Here is a 21453-nt window from a genome sequence, read left to right as displayed (position 1 = left end):
TTATAGAATATTTATGAGATCAAAATAAAATTTTAGAAATGAGATATTTTTTTTCAAATTTGAAATGTTTCAATCAAATTTCTAGCATGTATCATATATGTACGACCAAAGTTGATGATTTCGTTAAAATAAAAAATGGTTTTGACACCACAACAATAATCCCTATAATTTATCAAAAGAGAAACATAAATCAACTTTTTCAAAATAAACCCACAATTGCTCGATCATGATGACTTTAATATGAGAGCTGAAAATATAAAATTAATTTTTTTTAAAAATATCTTCTTTCAAAATAATAAAAGAGGGATGTTAACTTATACGTACATCTACATAAATTTTTATGTCACAAAAAATTCAATACAACATTCAATTTGTCAAAATCTCATCATACATGGAATACAAAATCTCACGATATAATAGACGTAAATAACAGTATAAAATATATTGAATGTATTTTTTAGTACCGTACAAGATGAAAAAACCTGGAAGTACCAAGATTAGAACACCAGAAACTAGGGAAGACGATCCCATGAATAGCCAAATAGTCCAAAAAATCCACAATATTGCAAATATCATTTAAACCCCAACAAGTCAATTAACCAAGAAAAGTCACATGAAAATGTGATTACGAAAAACACCAACAAAAGTTATCCGTTAACGTTTTCGACCAAACTCAAAGTTCAAACTCTACCATGTTTTTTATATTTAAATACACTTCTCAGTTTTGCCCAGAAATCCTCAATTTCCTTTTCTTCAGATTCCTCCCCTGACATTTTTTTCTTTTGCCTTTCTTCCCTACTGTCCCTGCGCAGCCCCGTCATTTTCTTTAGCTGTGTAGCATTCGACAACAAAAAATCTGCCATACGATAATCTGGTAGTCTCTTGCTGAACCGACTAAATCGAACTTCATTAAGATGGGACACGATACATGATGGCACATTTTGCACCGTGTCATAATCATAGTCATCCCAGTGGTCCTGTGGAAAAACAAAACCATGGATACAATAATTTTTGACGTCTAAGGATTAGACGGATCGGGCACTAAGTAAATTTTAGTTTTGATAAATACATGTAAAATTTAAACAAGGGACCAACAAAAAATGTTTGCTTGTGCTAGATATTTACCTATGGAGGCAACGGCTACGACCATTTTCTCTAGACGATGTATATCAGGAAGGTGGCAAAAAACTTACCATATGTAAGACGATGGATTCAAGAAATGGGGTCGCGTGAAGAAACTCTAGAAGTTCTCCACTGTCGCATTTTGTGAAAACTTCTAATCGTTTCAGCATATTAAATTGAGGAAGCGGATGCCCTTGTTTAGATTTGGCGATGGCCTAACACAAATAAAACAAATGTTACAACTAATGGAAATAAGGGTCCAATGATTTTTAAATTCATCGAACCTAGAAACCAGGGCGGGCTAGAGACAGAAAAAATCAAAGAGTAATGCTTCGGAAATACGAGTCAGATTCAAGTCTCCACATGAGGTTTTCTCTTTACATTGACAAAATTCTGATAAAAAAACATCAAGTCAATCATATAAACACATTAATCTTGTTCATAACAAGTAAACTTGTTCTCTGCCAACTCATTTTTCAGCAACTTTGAAAATGTTAATCAATGTTTCAGACAGAAAATTAATTCACCGTTATATTTCTCCACATTTACCATATTTTACAATCTCACAATTCTGAATTCATGAATTCCCCCTTTTTACCTTTAATCTTTTGCATCGGAGCAGAGATGTTAACATAATGAAAGTAGAATGGCTGGGGAAACTAACCTCAACAACCTCCCCGGATAATTTCAAATGATTTAGACCAGAGAATAATCCTTTCAATAAGGACCGAGCTTGTAATCCATTCTTTCTAACTACTTGGATATCTTTTGGAAAACAGCGAAAATAAACAGCTGCAGAAAAGACTGATGATGTACCGAGATCAAAATATTCAAGAAAATGACCATAATATTCGAACTTCGCAATCTTGGCTCCAGAAATCTTGATCCGATATTTATCTGCTTCAGGAAGACTCAAGTAATGTATCACACGGAGCATAGTCAAGGCTGGAGAATTGATTTCCACAAAATTTACTTTCAACCATTCGCAGTTCTGCAGTTCAAGAGTTTCCAGAACCGGAAAATCAAATATCAATCGGTCAGTACTGGGGACTTGGTCACTTAGAATTTTAGTTTTAGTAAGATACAAAATCTTAAGACTGAAAAAAAGATTCTGGGCTGAAACTCTGAAAATACAAGGCAATTGCAGTTTCAAACTAGTCAATGACTTGCAATCGAAAAGGCAACGGGGTAAAACAACTCCGTCATTATAAACTATATGCATATCCTCGACGTTTCTCATTAGTGCGGCAGATATCCATAATATTATGCGATGTGAATCGTACTTATGACGACAACAAAGATAAAATCTCTTTAAGGTCGAATGCCGAGAAAGAAAGAAGACCCTGTCCACAAAATTAACAAAGCTCGTCTTCCGGGTTTGCTTAAGCAAAAATCGCTCTCCATCACTTATGTGTATATTGTAAATGGAAGTCCATTTGTATTCCCAGTCTTTGGACAGAACACAAGTTCGCAGAGCGTCCTTTGTAGGCAGGAGGGACAGAATCCGACTAATAATACATTCAGGTAATTTAGTGATGATGTTTTCGCTGTCATCGTAAGTTATTCTTGGTTTCTTACCAGCATTGCTGTCAATCTGAATGTTTTCCCCCATAACTTTAAAAGTCCACCTGAAATACTAAAGAAAATTGAAGAACTTTAGTTACCAATGAAATCAGAGGGAAAATTCCAAAGGAATCTAATAAAATGGGACAAGGGAGGATGGCAGCATACTAAAATCTTGGAGAAATCCTCATTTCTAGCAAAAACGCTTATAAAATTTATATATATATATATATATATATATATATTCTCTTAAATAGAGTTATACTCCAGCGCACGCCCATTTCTGCAAATTTCGGGAGCATCATTGTATACCATACATCTACTAAACTTTTCCACAAAGAAAATGCGGAAAGCAAGAAAAGAGAAGGTAAAAGTTAACGAATCAGCCCAAAACAAAAAATCACTGATAAAACCAAAAAATCGAAACAAAATCTACGAGAATTAAAAAACCCAAAAATCACATATAAAAGTGATGATTTTAACTTTTACCCGGTGAACTGATGTGATTTAAGGATGGTTACAGCCCTGATTGCTCTCTCAGTCCGATGATTATTAATCTGTATGCGTCCGACCCTATCAGGAGAAATTTGTGTCTGCTCAAAGGCAAAAGGAAACAAAACAAAACAAAGAAACTTGTCTGAATCTTTGTTGATGTAATGGGCTGGGCAAATGGCAATGTGTGTGCCGTTGCTACCGGTATATATATAGGTGTTCTTTTTTTATAAAAAAAAATGGAAGGTTTCTTTTTTCAAAAACAATTGAAAAGTAAATAAAATTGTAAACATAATGTCAAAGGGTTGTGCACTTTTTCGAACTCAGCATATGTCATATCAAGGTTTGGAGTCATGAGGGCTCATGTCTGATTATATGAACTTCACATTCTCATGTTAATCGGGATAATCAGATCTTGCATTAGGTCGCTATATTTATATTAGGGTCGACTTTCCCCATGAAGGGTTATTCAATTTTAATGGCAGACCATGCAGTAAGGTAATTTTTATATTTTATATAAAAAAAATTTGAATCATAACGACTTACTTCAATTTTTACTTTATCGGCTGGCAATATCCGTATAAAACTACGTCGGATCTTTCCTGAAACATAACCTAGAATCAGATCTTCATTATCTAACCGGTTTGCAACGTCCGCCATATTCGATCTAATCCAGGATAACTCGTGTTTAAAAAATACATGTAAAAATCAAAGAACGTAAAAACAATGCTTGCATGTGCTAGATACTTACCTAAAAAATGAACACATGCAATATTTTTCGACGAATGGTGGATAATATCAGGGTGGTAAAAACCTTCTTGTATTTATTACGACCGATTCAAGAAATTGCATCGCCTGAAACAAATCTAGCAATTATTGTATTTTCTAAAACTCCGTATCTTTCCAAATTTTTCTAGGTTCATTAGATTGATTTATGTTGAGATGTCGATTTGGATTCGTACAATCATGTCGACCCAAACTACCTTAAGAAAAAGACTGGTTGAGTTATGTTTTTAACAACCTGTTTGAAAGCAGAATAATGGGTTAGTCGTTTCGGTTATGGTTTAGGACGGGTTGGGTTGGCCCACCATTTATTTTAAAAAAAATAAATTTTACATTAATTATTAAACATATATTTATCTCCTTTGATTTAATTGTTATGTGGTTGTGTGAAATTTGTAACAGTGTATTATGTATGTATAGTGATATTTATATTTATATGTGTGATTAAGCTAAGTAGAGATACGTTTCAATGTTTCCAAAATTGAAGTAGGGGTGTTAAAAAATCGAATTAAAGTAGTAGATTATTTGATAAACAAATAATATAATAAAAAATAGGAAAAAAATATAACCTTTTAAAAAAATTGAGCAATTATCCTCCCTCATGTTTTTTTAAAAAAATAGATGTGTGTGTGTTGAGTATCTTTTGATAATACTGCTTAATGTATCATTTGGTAGCTCAAATATATGCTCAATTTTTAGTGACATGAATTGTTAATTTCATCAAATATTTGAGATTTTTTAATAAGAATATTAAGATTAGAATTTAAGTGATTGTTAATTTTTTTTAAATGTTTAGTTTTGGCAGGTTGACTATTCTAACACACATCATGTGGTGAGTTGAGTTAGGTCGAGATTTTTCTAACCCTTTAAATTAGTAGAACACCCCTTCCCGCCCCATTTGATGGAAGGCTAAGGTAGGTCAAGCCGTCCCGTTTTGACATCTTTAGATTTATATGCACTCAACTAATTAGTTAGATTCAAATAATTTTCTAAATTGCTGATTTAGTTTCATGACATTTATTTAAGATTTATTATATTACTGTAGAAAAAAAATAGCTGAGAGATATTATCAATATGGATTTTAACGGGATAATGCTCATTTTCGTCCTTATTGTTGACCGCTTTTCCCATTTCAGTACCTCTTCATTATTGACTGCTTAATTAATCCTTCATGTATTTAAAATCTTCCCGAATTGGTCCATGTCGTTATGTTGACGTTAAGATTAACGTTGACTCACGTAATGTGCCTCTCACGTGATCTTTTATTTTTGAAGGCAATCGATTTCTCCCCAAATCAGTTTACTTGCCAGCCCCCACGACAACCCTAAATCCCCAAATCAAAGAATCCTCCCCAAATCAGTGTACTTGCCATTACCCCTACGCCAACCCTAACTCCTCAAATTAAACGATGGCAGGAAAGGGAAGTACGAATGCTTGGAGACGGTAATGGCAAGCTTTCAGCCCGTAAGAAGTAAGCTTTCAGCCCCTAAGACGGTCAAAGCTGAAAGGTGTGAAACGAAACAACAAATGTCGGACATGTGGTGGGTTTGGACACAATCAAAGGAGTTGCAACATATATAAAGCAAGTGGTTTAGATAGGGCAACACAAGAGAACAATGAAATGGACAGAGGTGAAACCGAAACACCACAAAATTACAACGAAATGGATATAGGTGATGTTGTGGAGTTACTTTTGTTTTATTTTAGATTATTATTTCAATATTATAGCATGATAATATTTAACATTTAATAGGTGACATAGAATCTGCACCACAAACATGCAATGAAGCCGAGCTTGGTGCGACTACACAGGGCGACGCACTGTTAGATGAAAGCGAAAGATTCATATCCAACAAAAGCGCAGAACGTGCTGAGGCAGCATTCAAAAGAAGGAAAAAACTGCAGGTTGCAAACTATATGTTGTGTATTTATGTTCGCTTAAAGTGACAGAAATTTTTTTACAAGTTTTGGTGTTAAATGATTATTTTCAGGTAATACGACAACGAGCAACTGGAGTATCAATTAGTGGCAGCTCCAACAAAATCTCATCTGTTAACGTAAGTGCAACTAAACTTGTTACATTTTTTTGCGCGTTGGATATGTGTCAATTTTTTGTATCTTCTTCTCAGGGTACATAAAGTACTCAACAAACAAACGCATGTCATTGTGAAAGGTGGAAGGAACTTCGTAACTGTGTCTAATTTGCGAGCTTCAGTGGATGATCAAAGGAAAAAAACACCGATAGAATAAAGTGGAACTGGTGGTTGACGAAGTAAATGTTGATGAAAGTAGTGGTTGTGGACTGTTATTGTTTAGTTGGATTTTAATGGTTGTGGACATGTTATTTATTTGTTGTTGGATTTTAATGGTTGTGGAAGTGAATGTTGTGATCATGAAATTAGTAGCTTTAAAGAATCATTGTGTTGTCTGTCTTTTTTTTTCCTGGAATTAGTGGTTGTGGACATCTTTTTTCCTTGCAATGGTATGCATCTTCCTTCTTTTTTATTCTTTGAATGGTTCTCTGCTTTTGTTTTGAATGGCCACCAGTAAATTGTGCCAAGCTTCCAAAGAATGGTTCTTGTCTTCTTGAAGGTTCCAGTAAATTATGATTCCAATATATTAAACATTGGACACAATTGTGCATTTGGACACAAGATGAAAATGAACAATTGGACACAGTTCCAAACACAAGATGAATATTAAACATCTTACTCAAGTCAATGTTAAAGACAGATTGTTGCATTCTTAATTCAAATCCCATAATCCAGAAAACACATTTGGTTTTAGCACAAGTGCAACATAATTGAAAATGATAGAAACACATCCATCATCACTCTCCTCCTCTTCTTTCCTTTCCTCACTTAGATGTGTCTCATTAGCTGCGCCACCAACAGAAGCAATAACTACTCTATTTATCTTCACCAAGGGGTAGAGACTCTATTATTTCTTTGAGCTCTGTAGATAACTCCTCCATTTTCAGTGCATTTTGTCGACTTTGACGTTCCAATTCCATTTGAGCTGCTACTAAGTGGGCTATTCTTTCATACTCTTTTGGTTTTTTTCCCGAACTTCCATCAGATGTTGAACTTGAACATTTTGCCTCGTTACAGTTATAAGTAGCAGCTCCAACTGATTGTTTCTTCATATAATCATCGAATGATTTCAATGCCTCTTTTCTAGTGCAATAGGATTTGTGAGAAGCTCCACTGTATTTACTCACTTGCACTTGAGCCTCCTCCCAATTGTCGTAAACACCGGGTTTTCGTCCAACAAATACAACATAAGTTTTTCCCTACAATAAATAAGAATTTTCAAATTTCGATAAAATATTCATACAAAAACGCAGGGGAAGTTACAAAATACACAATAAATTAGTAATCATGCTACTAATCTGTTGAAAAAGTTCGCCAAAATCAAAAAGTAAATATACATATGTAGGAGAATTACATAAAACTACACCAAAAAAAATAAATCCAAGTATTATAATTATGATACCATGTTGTGCCTGACAAATTAGAAAAACAGTGCTAACCCACCTTCGAAATTTATACTCCAACTGTTGAGATACAGTACATACATATACATTCCATTAACGATTTAGGATCAACTCATATCCACTTCAAAATGACATAAAAGATCACAAAATAAGAATGCTACAAACATACTAATCGCGAACCTACAGCAAAACCATGGAAAATAATGAAAAGCCTTCACCATTGCAGATGTTGTAGTAGATTGAATCTGGAATTGCTGAATTTTCTTCCACTTCGCCGTGGGTTTCGAATTAGGATTCTTTGATTTGGGGATTTAGGGTTGTCGTGGGGGCTGGCAAGTAAACTGATTTGGGGAGAAATCGACTGCCTTCAAAAATAAAAGATCACGTGAGAGGCACATTATGTGAGTCAACGTTAATCTTAACGTCAACATAACGACATGGACCAATTCGGGAAGATTTTAAATACATGAAGGATTACTTAAGCAGTCAATAATGAAGAGGTACTGAAATGGGAAAAGCGGTCAACAATGAGGACGAAAATGGGTATTATCCCGGATTTTAACAAATGATTGAGTTGAAAAAAAAAACAAAGCGTTTGGCCTAAAAATTAATTAATTTTGGAAGCCTTTTTATTAATTAATTGTATTCGAAAATGTTGAGATTGAGTGATGGATTTTGATGCTTATTTGCAAAGAAAATGCCAAAATAACTGCAGGGCAGTGGAGGAAAACTTCCATTCCCATGTGGAGCTGGAGCATGCTGGTCAAGGAACCAGCTCGAGGAATCGAGATTTAAAAGGGAGGAAATAATGAAGAAACAACTATCTCCAACAATCATTGTTTCATTTTCTAATACTAGATTCCTTCGTTTTCGACGTCTAATCGAGAAGATTTCCTTAGAAGTTGGATTTTTCTGCAGCTTTTTAACTTTCTAGCATGTACCCGTGCCTTGCAACAAATTTGTGCCAACATATTTTTCCACTACTTCCTTCAAACACGAATTTCTCGTTGATGGCGTGATTTGAATATGATAAATGAAGATTCTATACACAATCAACATGATATTTGAGATACATGGAATATTGATTGATACTAAGTGGTGAATGGTCATCCACAGGATATCACCAGACAGCCACAAAATAAAATGCTGTAAGAATTTGCAACTTTAACAGTGAAATGCTTCGTGTATCACTTTCCAAGCTAAAACAGATTACCATCTTCATCTGTCCGGAGTTGTTACCATTTATGTCGTGGTTGAATTTCGAGATTGATTTTATTCTCGAAGCATGCTGGAATGTTCTATCATATATATTTTGTCATAATGGAGATCCGTCGAACCAACTTGTAGTTTGGACTTTATTAGCTCTAATTATATCTATTTATGCCAAATTTGACAGAAATACGTTATACTTCTGTAAGTTAAAAATAAAATTTGAGAAATTATATGATATATAATTCTTTTTTTTTTTGGAATAAAAATCATTCATATTTGAGAGTGCAGGGTAAAAGGAAATGAATCCAAAGAAAATTATATGAAATGAGAACATATAAAGTTAAAAATGAAGCCCAACTTCTCACATTTGCTGCAATATTTTGTCTTCCAAAAACAGATATTCATAGTTTTTTCAACCAAACTCAAGTTAGCATTATCTTTTTTTCCTTTTGACAAATATGCCATGTTCTTTTTGTTTAAACACAGTCTTCAATTTTGCCCAAAAATTCTCAATTTCCTTTTTTTCAGATTCCTCCCTGATATGCCCAAATATTTTCTTCCTTTGCCTTTCTTCAGAACTCTCCCTGCACAACCCCACTATTTTCTTCAGCCGTAAAGCATTTGTCCACAGAAATTGTGCCATACGATAATCTGGTAAGCTCTTACTGAATGACCTAAACCGGACTTCTTTAAGATGAGATACAATACATGATGGCAAAGATTCCACCTCATCATAATCATAATCATCCCAGCACCACTGTAAAAAAAGATAACCATGAATACAATAATTTTTGACATACAAGGATCCAGACCAGTTGGGTACAAAATATATTTTTTAGGTTAATTTTGAGAAACACTTGTAAAATTTAATTAAGGGAACAAGAAATGATTATCTGTGCTAGATATTTACCTAAAGAGGAAACAGATGCAAACATTTTCTCCAGATGATGGATATTAGGAGGGTGGCAAAAAACTTACCATCTCTAAGACGATCGATTTAAGAAATGGCGTAGCATGAAGCAACTCTAAAAGTGCTCCACTGTTGCATTTTGTAAAAACTTCTAGTCGTTTCAGCATATTAAATTTAGGAAGTAGAGGCCTTTGATTAGATTGGACGACAGCCTAATACAGATAAAAAAAACATTAACTAATGAAAATAAGGGTCCTCTTGTGAATTTCATCGAGCCATGAAGTCACCGAATAAACCAAAGAGCAAAGAGGAATGCTATAAAAATAAGAGTCAGACTCAAGCTATGTGAACTGTAAACAAAAACCGCCTCAATTGCTCCACATGACCCAGGCTTTTTACTTTTAAAGAATACTAATCACAAGACATTCACTCAACCATATGTATTAGTCTTGTTCATAACAAGTCTTCAGTAACATCAGAAATGTAATCAATGTTTCAGATGCAAAAATACTTCAATATTATATTTCTTTGCATTTATCATATTTTACAATCTCGATATTGTGAAGTTGTGAAGCTACCTTTTCATCAGTAATCTTTTGGATTGGGATCAAGATGTCTCCAATGCGTTAATCAGGAAGTACATCGATTAGTTTTCCTTTATTCTTGGGTGAGATACAATTAGGTGATGACTAACAACGTACCATCTCAAATAACGAAAGAAACGTGGTTAGAGAAACTAACATCAACAACCTTCCCGGACATTTTCAAATGATTTAGACCACAGAATCCTTTAAATAAGAGCCCAGCTTGTAATCCCATCTTTCTAATTAAGTTAATATCATTGTAATAACTTCGAAAATCAATGGTTGCAGAAAAAACTGATGTCGCACTAAAATCAAAATCCTCAACAAATTGACCAACAAATTCACACTTTACAAGCTTGGCTTTAGAAAACTTGATCTGGCATTTATCTACTTCAAGAAGATCTGAGTAGCAATTGAACATACTCAAGGCTGGGGCATTGATTTCCACAAGATTCACTTTTAACCATTTGCAGTTTTCTAGTTCAAGCGTTTCCAGCGCTGGAAAATCAAACACCAATTTGCTGGTACTGGGAACACACTCCGCTGGAAAATCAAACACCAATTTGCTGGTACTGGGAACACACTCACCTAGAAATTTAGTTCTGTCAAGATACAAACTTTTAAGACTGGAAAACAAATTCTGGGCTGAAACTCTGAAAAACAAGGCCATTTTAGTTTCATTGTAGTCAATGACGTGCAATTAAAAAGGCGACCGGGTAAAACAACATCATCATCATAATAAACTATTTCCAAATCCTCAACGTTTCTCATTAATGCAGCAGATATCCATGATATCATTCGATGTGCTTTGTACTCAAGACGACACCGAAGACGAAATCTTTTTAAGGTAGAATTCCGAGAAAGAAAGAAGATCCTGTCCACAAAATTAATAAAGCTCGTCTTCCTAGTTTTCTTAAGCACGAACCGTATATCATCATTGATGTCTATATTGTAAATTCCAGTCCACTTGTGTTCAAATAGAAATATATTTTGAAACGCCAGGAAGCCAAAAAAAAACATGTAAAATTAAACAATTGAGTCCAAACACAAGAACGTGAAGAGATAAAAACAAAATCTACGGAGGAAAAACCCCAAAATGGCATATACACGTGATTGTTTTAGCTCTTACCTGATGAACTAGAATTACCCTCTGCAATGCGCAGCAAAGGAAGTATTATCTTTTTGTTAATTAATAGATGGAGTGGGCTTTTGGCTTCAAAATCGAATTTGCTGCGGTTTTGCGATCATTAAAAATTATTAGTATTGATTTTTTTAAAAAAAAATTAGTTTTTTTTTATATTTTTTAAACTCGTATTTTACTTTAGTTTAAGTGAGATGATAATTCTAATTTTGAACTTAATATGATAAGTTATATATTATTAAAAAAGTTATATTATATTGTTTAACGAAATTGTGTCATACGAGATTTTAAAGCATAAAATTCATCAATAATAGAATTTACATCTATATGTTTAGCTAAACCTCGTTCAATATAGAGTGTCAAACAATCGACAAGAAAGTCATCCTCCATTTTATTGCGAAGTGCCGTCTTCACATGCTTCATTGCTGAAAAAGCTCGCTCAGTAGTGGTGGTAGATACATGTAATGTCAAAACAAGATGAATCAATCTAATCAACATAACGTAAACATTTGACTGTCCATTCTCAATCAATTGCTGACACAACTCAACAAGTATAGAAACCTTTAAATTCTGCATCACATCAAGTTTATAATATATCAGTTCATACTCCAAAGCAACAATTTCTTGATCTATGAAATCTCCTGGATAAAACTTCGTGGCAAGCTTGCAAATATCATCAATGTTAAATGAGTCAAATGAATTTTTATGATCTAAAGTTGTACTAAGAGAAAGAAGTTCCACCGATGGCTCATTGAACCGAGTATTTAACTCCATCAAAATGAAATATATTGCTGCATTAAAAACATCAATGTGGTAATGATGCTCTATTGTAGTTTGCCGACAGGAACGTCCAATCTTATATAGACAATCAAGGTCAAGCATATCAATTTCATTTCTTGAGCAAAAAACTTTAACTTCCTGAAGAAATTCGTTCCACCCACATTCTCTAAATTCTTGAAGGCAAGTTTTGGTAGTAGTGACAAATGTAATAGCAGTCAAAATGTCTTGAGATTTTCTTTGAAAAATTTGACAAAGAGTATATGATGTTCTTATAATTTTATGCATTAAGTTCAAAATAAACACAAATTCAAAGCTTGCCATGTTTCTATAAATCTCCCGAACTTCAGCCTTAGCTCTTCCATTTGGAGAATGATCACCGAGAACTTCAAAAAGTTTGCAAGTTGCAGTGTACTTACCTATCAAGCTTTTTACCGAATCATAGTGAGAACTCCAACGAGTAGCTCCTGCTCATTGTAAATTACCAATCTAGTTTGCACCACTTCCAGAATCACATTCTCCAATTGACAACATATACTCAATTTCATTTCTTTGTGCAATATGTAATTCAGGAATGCGCTTAGTAGAAGAAATGACAATATTAACAATATTGTCCAAATGAGAAAATAATTTCCAAATAACATTAACACCCTTAGCTGCAGAAACCAACGTCAGTTGTAAACGATGTGCAAAACAGTGGACATAGTATGCATAGGGACAATCTTTGAGAAATAATGCTTGAAGTCCATTCCACGCTCCACGCATATTGCTAGCACCATCATATCCTTGGACTCTGATTTTCTTAACATGCAGATCATGATGAACAAGAACATTTGATATCTCATTTTTCAAATTCATTGAGGTAGTGTCACTAACACTTTTGATGGAAAAAAATCTTTCTGTCAAAATCCCATGATTGTTCACAAACCTCAATATAATAGCCATTTGCTCTCGTTTAGATATATCTCGGGCTTCATCAACAAGAATACAAAAGTATTTATCTCCAACTTCTTCACTAACCATCTGTCGGATTCTATTGGCCATAATATGTAAAATCTATTTCTGAATTTCTAGAGCAATATATTGGGCATTTTTTGGAGCATTCTCAAGTACAACTTCATCAATTTCTGTATTCATTTTTGAAAAGCCTTCACCAATTCAAGAAAATTTTCACGATTAGATGAAGAAAGAGATTCATCGTTACCTCTAAATGCACAACCTTGAAGTGCTAGCCAACGAACAGCTACAATTGAGGTGCTCAAACGCAGATGATTTTTCTCTTTTTCCTCTTTAGATTGTACATGCATCACTTTATCAATATATTGTGAGAGCCTTATCAAATTTTCAGCCCTTCTCTCATACATAGTATGAGGCGAAGATGCTGCAGAACCAATATGGGCAAGAAAAGCACATGTTTTTCGTTGGTTACCCTTTTCCAATTGTCAAATCCTTCATTGACCAACGCCGAGATATTAGATGAATTAACATCATTCAGGAAAAGAAAACAATATGCCTTATTTGTTGCAGGCGAATACTTCAACCAATAAAATTTTCGAAACCATTTTTTCTGAAAACGACGATTCTGGCTTCCAAATTTTGTACCTGGATACTCCAAAGTTTGTACCGGGATACTCCAACATATCTGGTTGATAAAGCCTCATATTTAGATATGAACGTCTTATCTCATCTCGTACATTAACATGATATTCACATATCTGTTTTCTTTTTCCCGGATCTCGTTCAATGCAAGTAGATGATGACTGATGATCGTCTCTAGGAGAGGAACATGAAGGAATTTGGATATTGGGAAATGGAAGACTTTCACTGGATTTATGTTGCATTATTAGGACCGTAGGAATTGAAGTATCTTCACTAGCTTGATGATCTCCCTTTTTAAAGAAAGGGGATATCAATGTTTTTCATTTCTTTGGAGCATATTGATGTTCCATTTTGAAATAGTTCAAGTTATAATCCTAAACAAGTAATAAAATAATTATCAAACAAATAAACAAGTAATAGTCAATCAAAAAATTAACAACAAACAATCATGACTCAAGAATCAATTGCTCATAAACAAATATTCAAGCAATAACCAATTAATGACTCATCAAATTGATTTGTGAGCCATTCTCACATAAGTTTTCGTGTTTGTAAAAAAAGTCCTTAATTTTTTATTTACCTCAAAAAATTTATTCCACGCAACAAATTTTACATATTACACTTGGACATAGAATACAGATACACAATTCAAAATAACAACCTTTACGTAATTGACATATTAATTAAGGATTAAAAAATTTCGAATAACAAGAAATCTGCTATCAAATGATAAAAGAGAAATGAAAATTCATGAATATTCACGCAATAATCTAACTTTTAATTGAAAATTTTAGGAGAAAACTCAACTTTTATTTATCATCATAAATAATAAAATAACCATAATAATTTCAAATTCTACATAATAATTCAAAATTATCTTTTTTCTCTAAGACTGAGAATTGTCGCTTTATCTTTCAAACTTTGCGCGAGAAGAATTTAATGGACAAATTTAGTAGTTTACTTAATTAAATGTCATGGTGAATTATTAAGAATGGAGCTAACGCACCTGCACCTGATGGACTGAATCTTAGGAAGAACAAGCAATTATGTATTTATGTGTTGTGCCATCAATTAATTACATACACCAACACGCAAGAACACACAGTGGTGAACAAAGCTGAAGCAAGAAGAACAATAGTTACGATTCGAGTCTCGAGACGACACATGTCTTGAATTATTCATCCCTCTTCTACCTGAAAAATCAACAAAGAAATTATCGCAACCTACTGCATGAAAAACCCATGGAATTAGAAATGGAAAACGATGAGAGATGAAGAAATCTTGCTACGATGAGGCAACAAAAAAGAATCCCAAGTTTCATGAAAATTGCGTGAAAATTAGGAGAAGCTATTGTAGGCTATCTTGGTTCATGCTAAATTTGGTCTCATCCATGTAAATGGGCTAGGCTAGACTAGGACATTGGTGGGTGGGCTGAAATTTTAACTCAAGTAAAAAAAATAAAAAAAATAAAAAAAAAGTGGGCTCGGCTACAGCCCAATACAGCCCTCAAATTCATCTGTCTCTGTATGTAGATATACACATGCTGTTTAATTTTATAAAGCAAATATGGTACATAGAGGCAAATTTTATTTTTCTAATATTGATTTTAAAAATTTTCAACATATTTCTAGAAAAAATGTCTCCATTAAAAAAAATAAAATTATATATATTAGAAATTTTATCGATTTCCCAATAATTTCGACTCCTCCATTTTATCTTTTTAATCCTTTTCTCTCTAATTTTTTTAATCAAATAATAAAAAGTATTTAATATTTAATATAGTTGTAGATATTTTAATATTCATACTATTTTCTTTTTATTCAAATGAAATTAATTTTATAATTTTTTTAAAAATTATTATTTTAGAGATAATATTTTATGCTAACGCAATGAATACGTATGTTCGTGGATAGCATATAAATATGTATGTGCATGTGTGTATATATCACACGCTATTGAATTCATATTTCAAAGTGCAGAACCAAAAAATGAATCCAAAGAAACTTAAATGAAATAGTAACATATAAAGTAAAAAAAAAAAAATGACATTCAACTTCTCGCGTATGCTTTTTCATTATTTACGCATAGGTTTTTCAAAGTTCAAAATTTGCCATGTTTTTTATGGTAGAAGTGGCGAAGCCAGAAACATGGCTCTGCCCGGACTAGAATTTTAAACTCTAAAAGCTTTTAATATTTTAAATTGATCTATTTGGGCTAATATCATATTATTTCAAAATTATACAAAATTTACATATAAATTTTTTTTAAAAAAATTGAGCCACTCGGACTAAAGCTCGAGTATATCTCTATGTAACTCCGCCCCTGGCCGTAGAACCCATACGGTGGAGTGGCGAAAAACTTACCATATCTAAGACGATTGACTCAAGAAATGGCACCACATGAAGTGCAACACTGTTGCATATTTTGGAATCTAATCGTTTCAGAAAATCAAATTTAGGAAGTGGAAGCCTTTGTTTAGATTGGGCAATGGCCGAACATAAATAAAACAAATGTTAATAAGTAATCAAAATGAGGTCCTCTTACTTTCAAATTTCTTTGACCAAGAAACCAGTGTTAGAGACCAAATAAATCAAAGAGTAAAGAGGGATGCTACACATATATGAGCCAGATTCAAAATATGTTGATGTGTAACGAAAAACCACCGCAATTTCGCCACCCGATCTTTGCTCTTTACGTTAAAAGAAAACCAATCGCAAAACATTCACTGATCAATCATATATATGTATACACATACACACAAAGTATTTCGGATGGATATAGAAAGTACATTGCTAAATAGATTGTACGTTGCAAGAGGATGTGTATGTTGAACAACATTCATGTTTCATTGATCATGCTCAGCTGAATCACATGTTTAACTTGCATAAAGTTTTATATGGTTTGAAGCAAGCACCAAGGACATGTTATGTGTAATGACCCTACTTCTAAATTCATTTAGTTTACACTATTTTTTTCCCTAAACCATCCATAATTATTTCATCATAAATAAATTAGCATAAAGAGTCAAATAACAAAACTCCATATTATTCATAATCATTCATGCGAAATAAGGAAAATAAGCAATAAAAGTCTAAAATTTAACTCAATAAATTCTATCATTCTAACGGTCTATAAATAAAAGCAATAATCCATAAAATCATCAAAAGTCTTTAGCATGTGCGGAATTCTAGGTCCTAGGGTATGCACTGCGCCTCCCGGATGACTCGGTTGTGAGAATCGAAAATCTTACACTCATGTAATTAATATTTGTAATGAAATTTAGCATAAGATTTTTTTTAATGAGATATGCTTATTGGAAAATAAGTATTGGAAAATCTTTGATGTCAAGAAAATAATATCTACCCCAAGGCATGATTATTTTCGAAATTTGGAAAGAGAATTTGTGAGATTGGAATACCATACAAGTTTAAAGGAATTAAGGCATAAATATTTCAAGCAATTTCGAAATTCTCCTAGAATAAATGTCAAGATTTTGTGATGGCTAGATACTTGATTAGTTGGAAGCAAATCATCCAAGATGGCTCAAAATCCTTCCACCTAGCAACCTAATTTTTGAAAATATTGAGGGGCAAGGGATTAATGAATGAATCTCACCAAATTGGTAGCTGAATTTTCGAAAAGCAGCAAAGGGAATTGGAGTCAATATTGAGAGATTTGAAGCATATTTTGGTAGGATTTGAGTGCCATAATTAACTCCCTTCTCCTCCCCTATAAATACCACATCAAGCCTAGCATTCCCTACACCCTAAAATTCAAAATTTCTTGCTGAAATCCACGAGATTCAGCAGCTTCTCCATAGCCAAACTCTGCAAAAAATCATCTCAAAGTCGTCCAAGAATTTAAGCCGAGGTGCCGCCCGATCGAAGAACAAGAAGTGATCCAAGTCTAGCATCGCGCACTCCACGTTTTTAGCAATTAAAAATACTGTAAGTGGGCTTGTTTGTAAAATTAAAAATTTTGGTTTTATGCATATGAAATTTTCGGTTTTTGGTTTTAAAATTCGGTCAAGCTCCGTCTGCCGTCTATACGTTTTTACGAAATTTTGGTACGTTTATGTGTTGACATTGTGAGGATTCTCTGAAAATGAGTAGAATTCCAACATATGACCCTTCACGGTGGGATAGAACCGTTTTATGGCCTCGCCCCCTTAAAGGATTAAAACTTAGGGACTGACGTCAGTAAACCGTTAAAGGTGAAAAATCGCAGTGTTGTTATGATACGGATATGATGTTACGATTATGAAAAGCATGCTGTATTTATATGTTATTATTCGAAAATGTTGTAAAATCTTTATGTTGTGTTCAAAACGCCCCCATTTACTGAGTATTCCCCAAAATACTCATCCCCCTTACTCTCCTCTCCCAGATAAGTCCGAAGAACAGGTTGAGGATGAAGAGTCTGAACAGTTTTGGGGCTGGTGATTCGCGAGATTAGTAATAGATTTTATGTCGAATTTTATGATTTAATGAATTGTAAGACGCTTCCGCATTGATCACTATTTCGTTTGGATTTCGTTCTCGTAAAGACAGTTGTTGTTATGTTTAAATTATGAATTATAAACTGGTTTGGTTTATACTGTGCTACAAATGCTTGTTGTTTCGATTGTGTGATTGTTAAACAACGTCGGTGCCAATCCCGAGTTTTGGGGCGTGACATTTAAGTGATATCAGAGCCTCCAGGTTCATAATCCGGTTGGGGAAAATGAGAAATTTTTTTTAAAAAAAATTTCGGTGGGATTTTTGAGAAAGCCCTATGCTACCCCCTCCGAAACGGTCCAAAAAGTGGAAATCACCACTTCGTCGTGTGGTAAGGGCTGAAATCGCGAAATTCCTCCGTTTAGGCCTCCGAAACGTCGTTTTGCCGTTTTAGGAAATATTCGTAGACCCTATAACTTCTCATAGGAAATTCTGAATTCGATTCCGTCGATTGTTCTGGAATCCTCTCGACATATGCTTCGAACCTATATGTCTAATTCCAAACTTTCCATTTTTGGAAAAAAATATATTTATATATTTTTCGAAAATTTCATATATATTGCATATTGTCCTTGTTATATATTGTCTCTTTCCGATTCTGAGCATTTCCATTTTGATTTCAGAAAATTGCTCCATCTACTCCCATGCGACCCCGCACTCGTGCCCAAGCTGCCATTCGCTTGAAAGAGCTTGCCTTTCACTATCAGTCACGCCAGATTCAGCGACTTAGAGCCAGATTGAGTGAGAGGAGGAGTGAGGTCGAGACTTTAGCCGCTAAGAAAGAGGAGATTCGTGACCGCCTTAACCAGTCTATCTATCAGGGTGAGCTAGTTAGAGGTGATAACATGGACCTAAGAGATGTCATAGAACAGTGCAAGTATCAGCATGGAAAGTTACGAGAGGATACAGAGCGTTATCGCAAGGAACTGGAGGAGGAGAAACAGCAGAATGCCAAAGGTAAAAGGAGGCTGGAGAATTCGTGTGAGGCCATGAACAGCCTCGCCGTATGTAAACCAACGTCTGACCCAACAGGTGGAAGCTCTAAAGGACCAAATCAAGCAAAAGAAACAGTACCATCTGCAGTATCAGCAGCATTGGAATGACGAGATGGACGTGGCTGAGGCAGAGATACAGGGACTTAAGGCACAGGTGGCACAGCTCACGGAAGAAAACGCCCAGCTCACCCATATGGTGGAGATACTGCAAGAGGAAGAGCCAGAGAAGGAACCGGAAGAGGAGTAGCCAATAGAGATAGATGAGCCTATAGCAGCAGTTGGCGACGGAGAGATAGATGACTAGGCTGCCTTAGTGACCTTCCCTTATTATTAGTAGTTATTTTATCATTGTTGCTATGTCATTCAGTACGATTTGTTTTCATTCAGTACTATTTGTTTTCATTCAGTTGTTCCTCGACATTCAAAAATTAATAAAGTTATGTTTATTTACTTATTTCAGTTGTTCCAGCATAACTTATTATTCAATCTTGTCGTTATGCACATCAAATTCTTAGAAGCGTTTAAAAATTGTAGGAAATGGCCGGTAGACCACCAAGACAAAACCGCAACCCTCGCTACGCTAACAACAACAATGCCAACGAAGACGATAACGGACCGCCACCTGGCTTCAGTCTTAACCAGGCCGACCTAATGGCCATAGCCACGATCGTGGCGACAACACTGCAAGGGTTAGTGAACCCGAATGCCAATCAACCACCACCACCTCGACCACAGGCATTGAAAGAGAAACGTTACATTCATAACATTCGGTTAAATAATCATTAAATCATGCCAATATTTAAACATGCTTCTAGACCACTCATTTAAATAAATTTTCATGCATACATATGGTTAGTGTGTTCGGGTTTTCGGACGTTAAAATTCCTCCCCCTTTAAAAGAATTTTGTCCTCGAAATCAGTACTCGCCGAAAAAATCAGGGTAGCGAATCCTTATGTCGGTCTCAGTCTCCCAAGTAGCTTCCTCATCTGAATGATTCATCAACTTGACCATTACCATCTTGATCACCTTATTGCGTAGTCTCCTCTCCTGCCTGCCTAATACCTGCATCGGTTTCTCTTAGTAGGTCAAATTTGGAGTAAGCTGCAGTGGGTCATAGATCAGTACATGTGATGGGTTTGACATGTACTTGCGGAGCATAGAAATGTGAAAGACATTGTGAACTCCCGCTAGATTAGGTGGTAAGGCCACCTTGTACGCCAATGCTCCCACCCTTTCCAAGATCTCAAAAGGTCCAATAAACCTTGAAATGAGCTTGCCTTTCTTTTCGAACCACATGACTCGCTTCATGGGTGCTATCTTGACAAAGACGTGATCACCAACGATAAACTCAAGATCTCTCCTCCTCTTGTCCGCATAGCTCTTCTGTCTACTCTGCACCGTCTTCATCCTATCTCGGATCTTGACTACCAATCCGCAGTCTGCTGAACAATATCCGGCCAATTTCGAATCTCTCTCCGACCTCATCCCAATGAATCGGTGACCACACTTCCTCCCGCATAGAGCCTCGTAGAGAGCCATGCATATAGATGACTGATAACTATTGTTATAGATAAACTCCACTAGCGGCAGCTTCGGCTCCCAACTACCTTGGAAGTCGATCACGCAAGCTCGTAGCAAGTCTTCTAAAATTTGAATCACCCTCTCTGATTGGCCGTATGTTTGCGGATGGAAGGCCTTACTAAACAACAGATTGGTCCCCATGGCGGAATGAAGATTTTTCCAGAACGATGAATTAAGTGCGGATCTCTGTCGGATACTATATACACTGGAATTCTCGGCATACTGTGTAACATCCCGTGCTAAAATAACTAATTCTACTTTAAAATTTGCAGAAAAATAAAAATTTTCTTATTTAAATAGTAAACCCTCGATTTCTAAATTAAACAAAATGTTTGATTAAATTCTTGAAATTAGTCCAAGTACAAAAATATATCCAGGGCATAAAAATATCATTCATAACAACTGAAAAATCATTATTTGAAACGAGCATAAGAAAATATTTAGTTGCCAACAAAACGTGAATTAATAAAATCATAGTAAAAATGTTTAACATGCATAATATCACAATAACGGTCATCGGGTTTGCATTTCACATAGTCCGAGCAAACTCACTGGTCAGTACCTCCTGCCTCCTCAAAAGCATCATCATCTACATCGATCAAGTCTAGTGACCCTAAAGCTCAACATGCATAAACCACAAATAGCAAGTAGTACTTAATAAAATTCATGCATTTGAAAGTAGCGTGTACGTAGTAAAAACT

The 21453-nt window shown here is 34.7% G+C and overlaps 3 protein-coding genes across 6 annotated transcripts; all 3 read right to left on the bottom strand.

Annotated features, from left to right (window-relative positions):
• Window positions 1-487: 487 nt before the first annotated feature.
• LOC142552513 (F-box/FBD/LRR-repeat protein At3g14710-like) lies at window positions 488-3354 on the bottom strand. 2 transcript variants are annotated; one of them, XM_075662207.1, is made up of 4 exons: window positions 3175-3354; window positions 1787-2758; window positions 1194-1337; window positions 488-977 (listed from the first exon to the last, which is right to left on the bottom strand). In XM_075662207.1, exons 2-4 carry the CDS (start codon window positions 2732-2734, stop codon window positions 681-683), a joined length of 1389 nt encoding a protein of 462 aa, XP_075518322.1. In that variant the 5' UTR covers window positions 2735-2758; window positions 3175-3354; the 3' UTR covers window positions 488-680. The 2 variants fall into 2 exon arrangements, with proteins under 2 accessions (XP_075518322.1, XP_075518323.1); XM_075662208.1 differs by having other exon boundaries at window positions 1787-2750.
• A 5654-nt stretch (window positions 3355-9008) lies between these two features.
• Window positions 9009-11132, bottom strand: LOC142554016 (uncharacterized). 3 transcript variants are annotated; one of them, XM_075664622.1, is made up of 4 exons: window positions 10751-11132; window positions 10320-10705; window positions 9647-9790; window positions 9009-9425 (listed from the first exon to the last, which is right to left on the bottom strand). In XM_075664622.1, exons 1-4 carry the CDS (start codon window positions 10830-10832, stop codon window positions 9102-9104), a joined length of 936 nt encoding a protein of 311 aa, XP_075520737.1. In that variant the 5' UTR covers window positions 10833-11132; the 3' UTR covers window positions 9009-9101. The 3 variants fall into 3 exon arrangements, with proteins under 3 accessions (XP_075520737.1, XP_075520736.1, XP_075520738.1); XM_075664621.1 differs by having other exon boundaries at window positions 10320-11132; XM_075664623.1 differs by lacking the exon at window positions 9647-9790 and having other exon boundaries at window positions 10320-11132.
• A 432-nt stretch (window positions 11133-11564) lies between these two features.
• LOC142554730 (uncharacterized) lies at window positions 11565-13103 on the bottom strand. Its single transcript, XM_075665403.1, has 2 exons — window positions 12581-13103; window positions 11565-12466 (listed from the first exon to the last, which is right to left on the bottom strand). The coding sequence occupies exons 1-2, from the start codon at window positions 13101-13103 to the stop codon at window positions 11565-11567; spliced, it is 1425 nt and encodes a 474-aa protein (XP_075521518.1).
• Between the last annotated feature and the right edge of the window lie 8350 nt (window positions 13104-21453).

The sequence above is a fragment of the Primulina tabacum genome, chromosome 8 (assembly GCF_025594145.1).
Source record: "Primulina tabacum isolate GXHZ01 chromosome 8, ASM2559414v2, whole genome shotgun sequence".
Classification (NCBI taxonomy): Eukaryota; Viridiplantae; Streptophyta; class Magnoliopsida; order Lamiales; family Gesneriaceae; genus Primulina; species Primulina tabacum.
The sequence above is the reverse complement of the archived record's forward strand: the minus strand, read 5'-3'. Positions and strand labels throughout refer to the sequence as shown.

Coding starts and splice junctions, on each gene's coding strand:
- LOC142552513 (XM_075662207.1), bottom strand. CDS start 2,734: ATGGGGGAAAACATTCAGATTGACAGCAATGCTGGTAAGAAACCAAGA. Junction 1,338..1,786: donor TATCCGGGGAGGTTGTTGAG/GTTAGTTTCCCC, acceptor TATTTGTGTTAG/GCCATCGCCAAATCTAAACA. Junction 978..1,193: donor AATCCATCGTCTTACATATG/GTAAGTTTTTTG, acceptor GTTTTTCCACAG/GACCACTGGGATGACTATGA.
- LOC142554016 (XM_075664621.1), bottom strand. CDS start 10,832: ATGGCCTTGTTTTTCAGAGTTTCAGCCCAGAATTTGTTTTCCAGTCTT. Junction 9,791..10,319: donor TGTCCGGGAAGGTTGTTGAT/GTTAGTTTCTCT, acceptor TATCTGTATTAG/GCTGTCGTCCAATCTAATCA. Junction 9,426..9,646: donor AATCGATCGTCTTAGAGATG/GTAAGTTTTTTG, acceptor CTTTTTTTACAG/TGGTGCTGGGATGATTATGA.
- LOC142554730 (XM_075665403.1), bottom strand. CDS start 13,103: ATGGTTAGTGAAGAAGTTGGAGATAAATACTTTTGTATTCTTGTTGAT. Junction 12,467..12,580: donor AGAATGTGATTCTGGAAGTG/GTGCAAACTAGA, acceptor AACTTTTTGAAG/TTCTCGGTGATCATTCTCCA.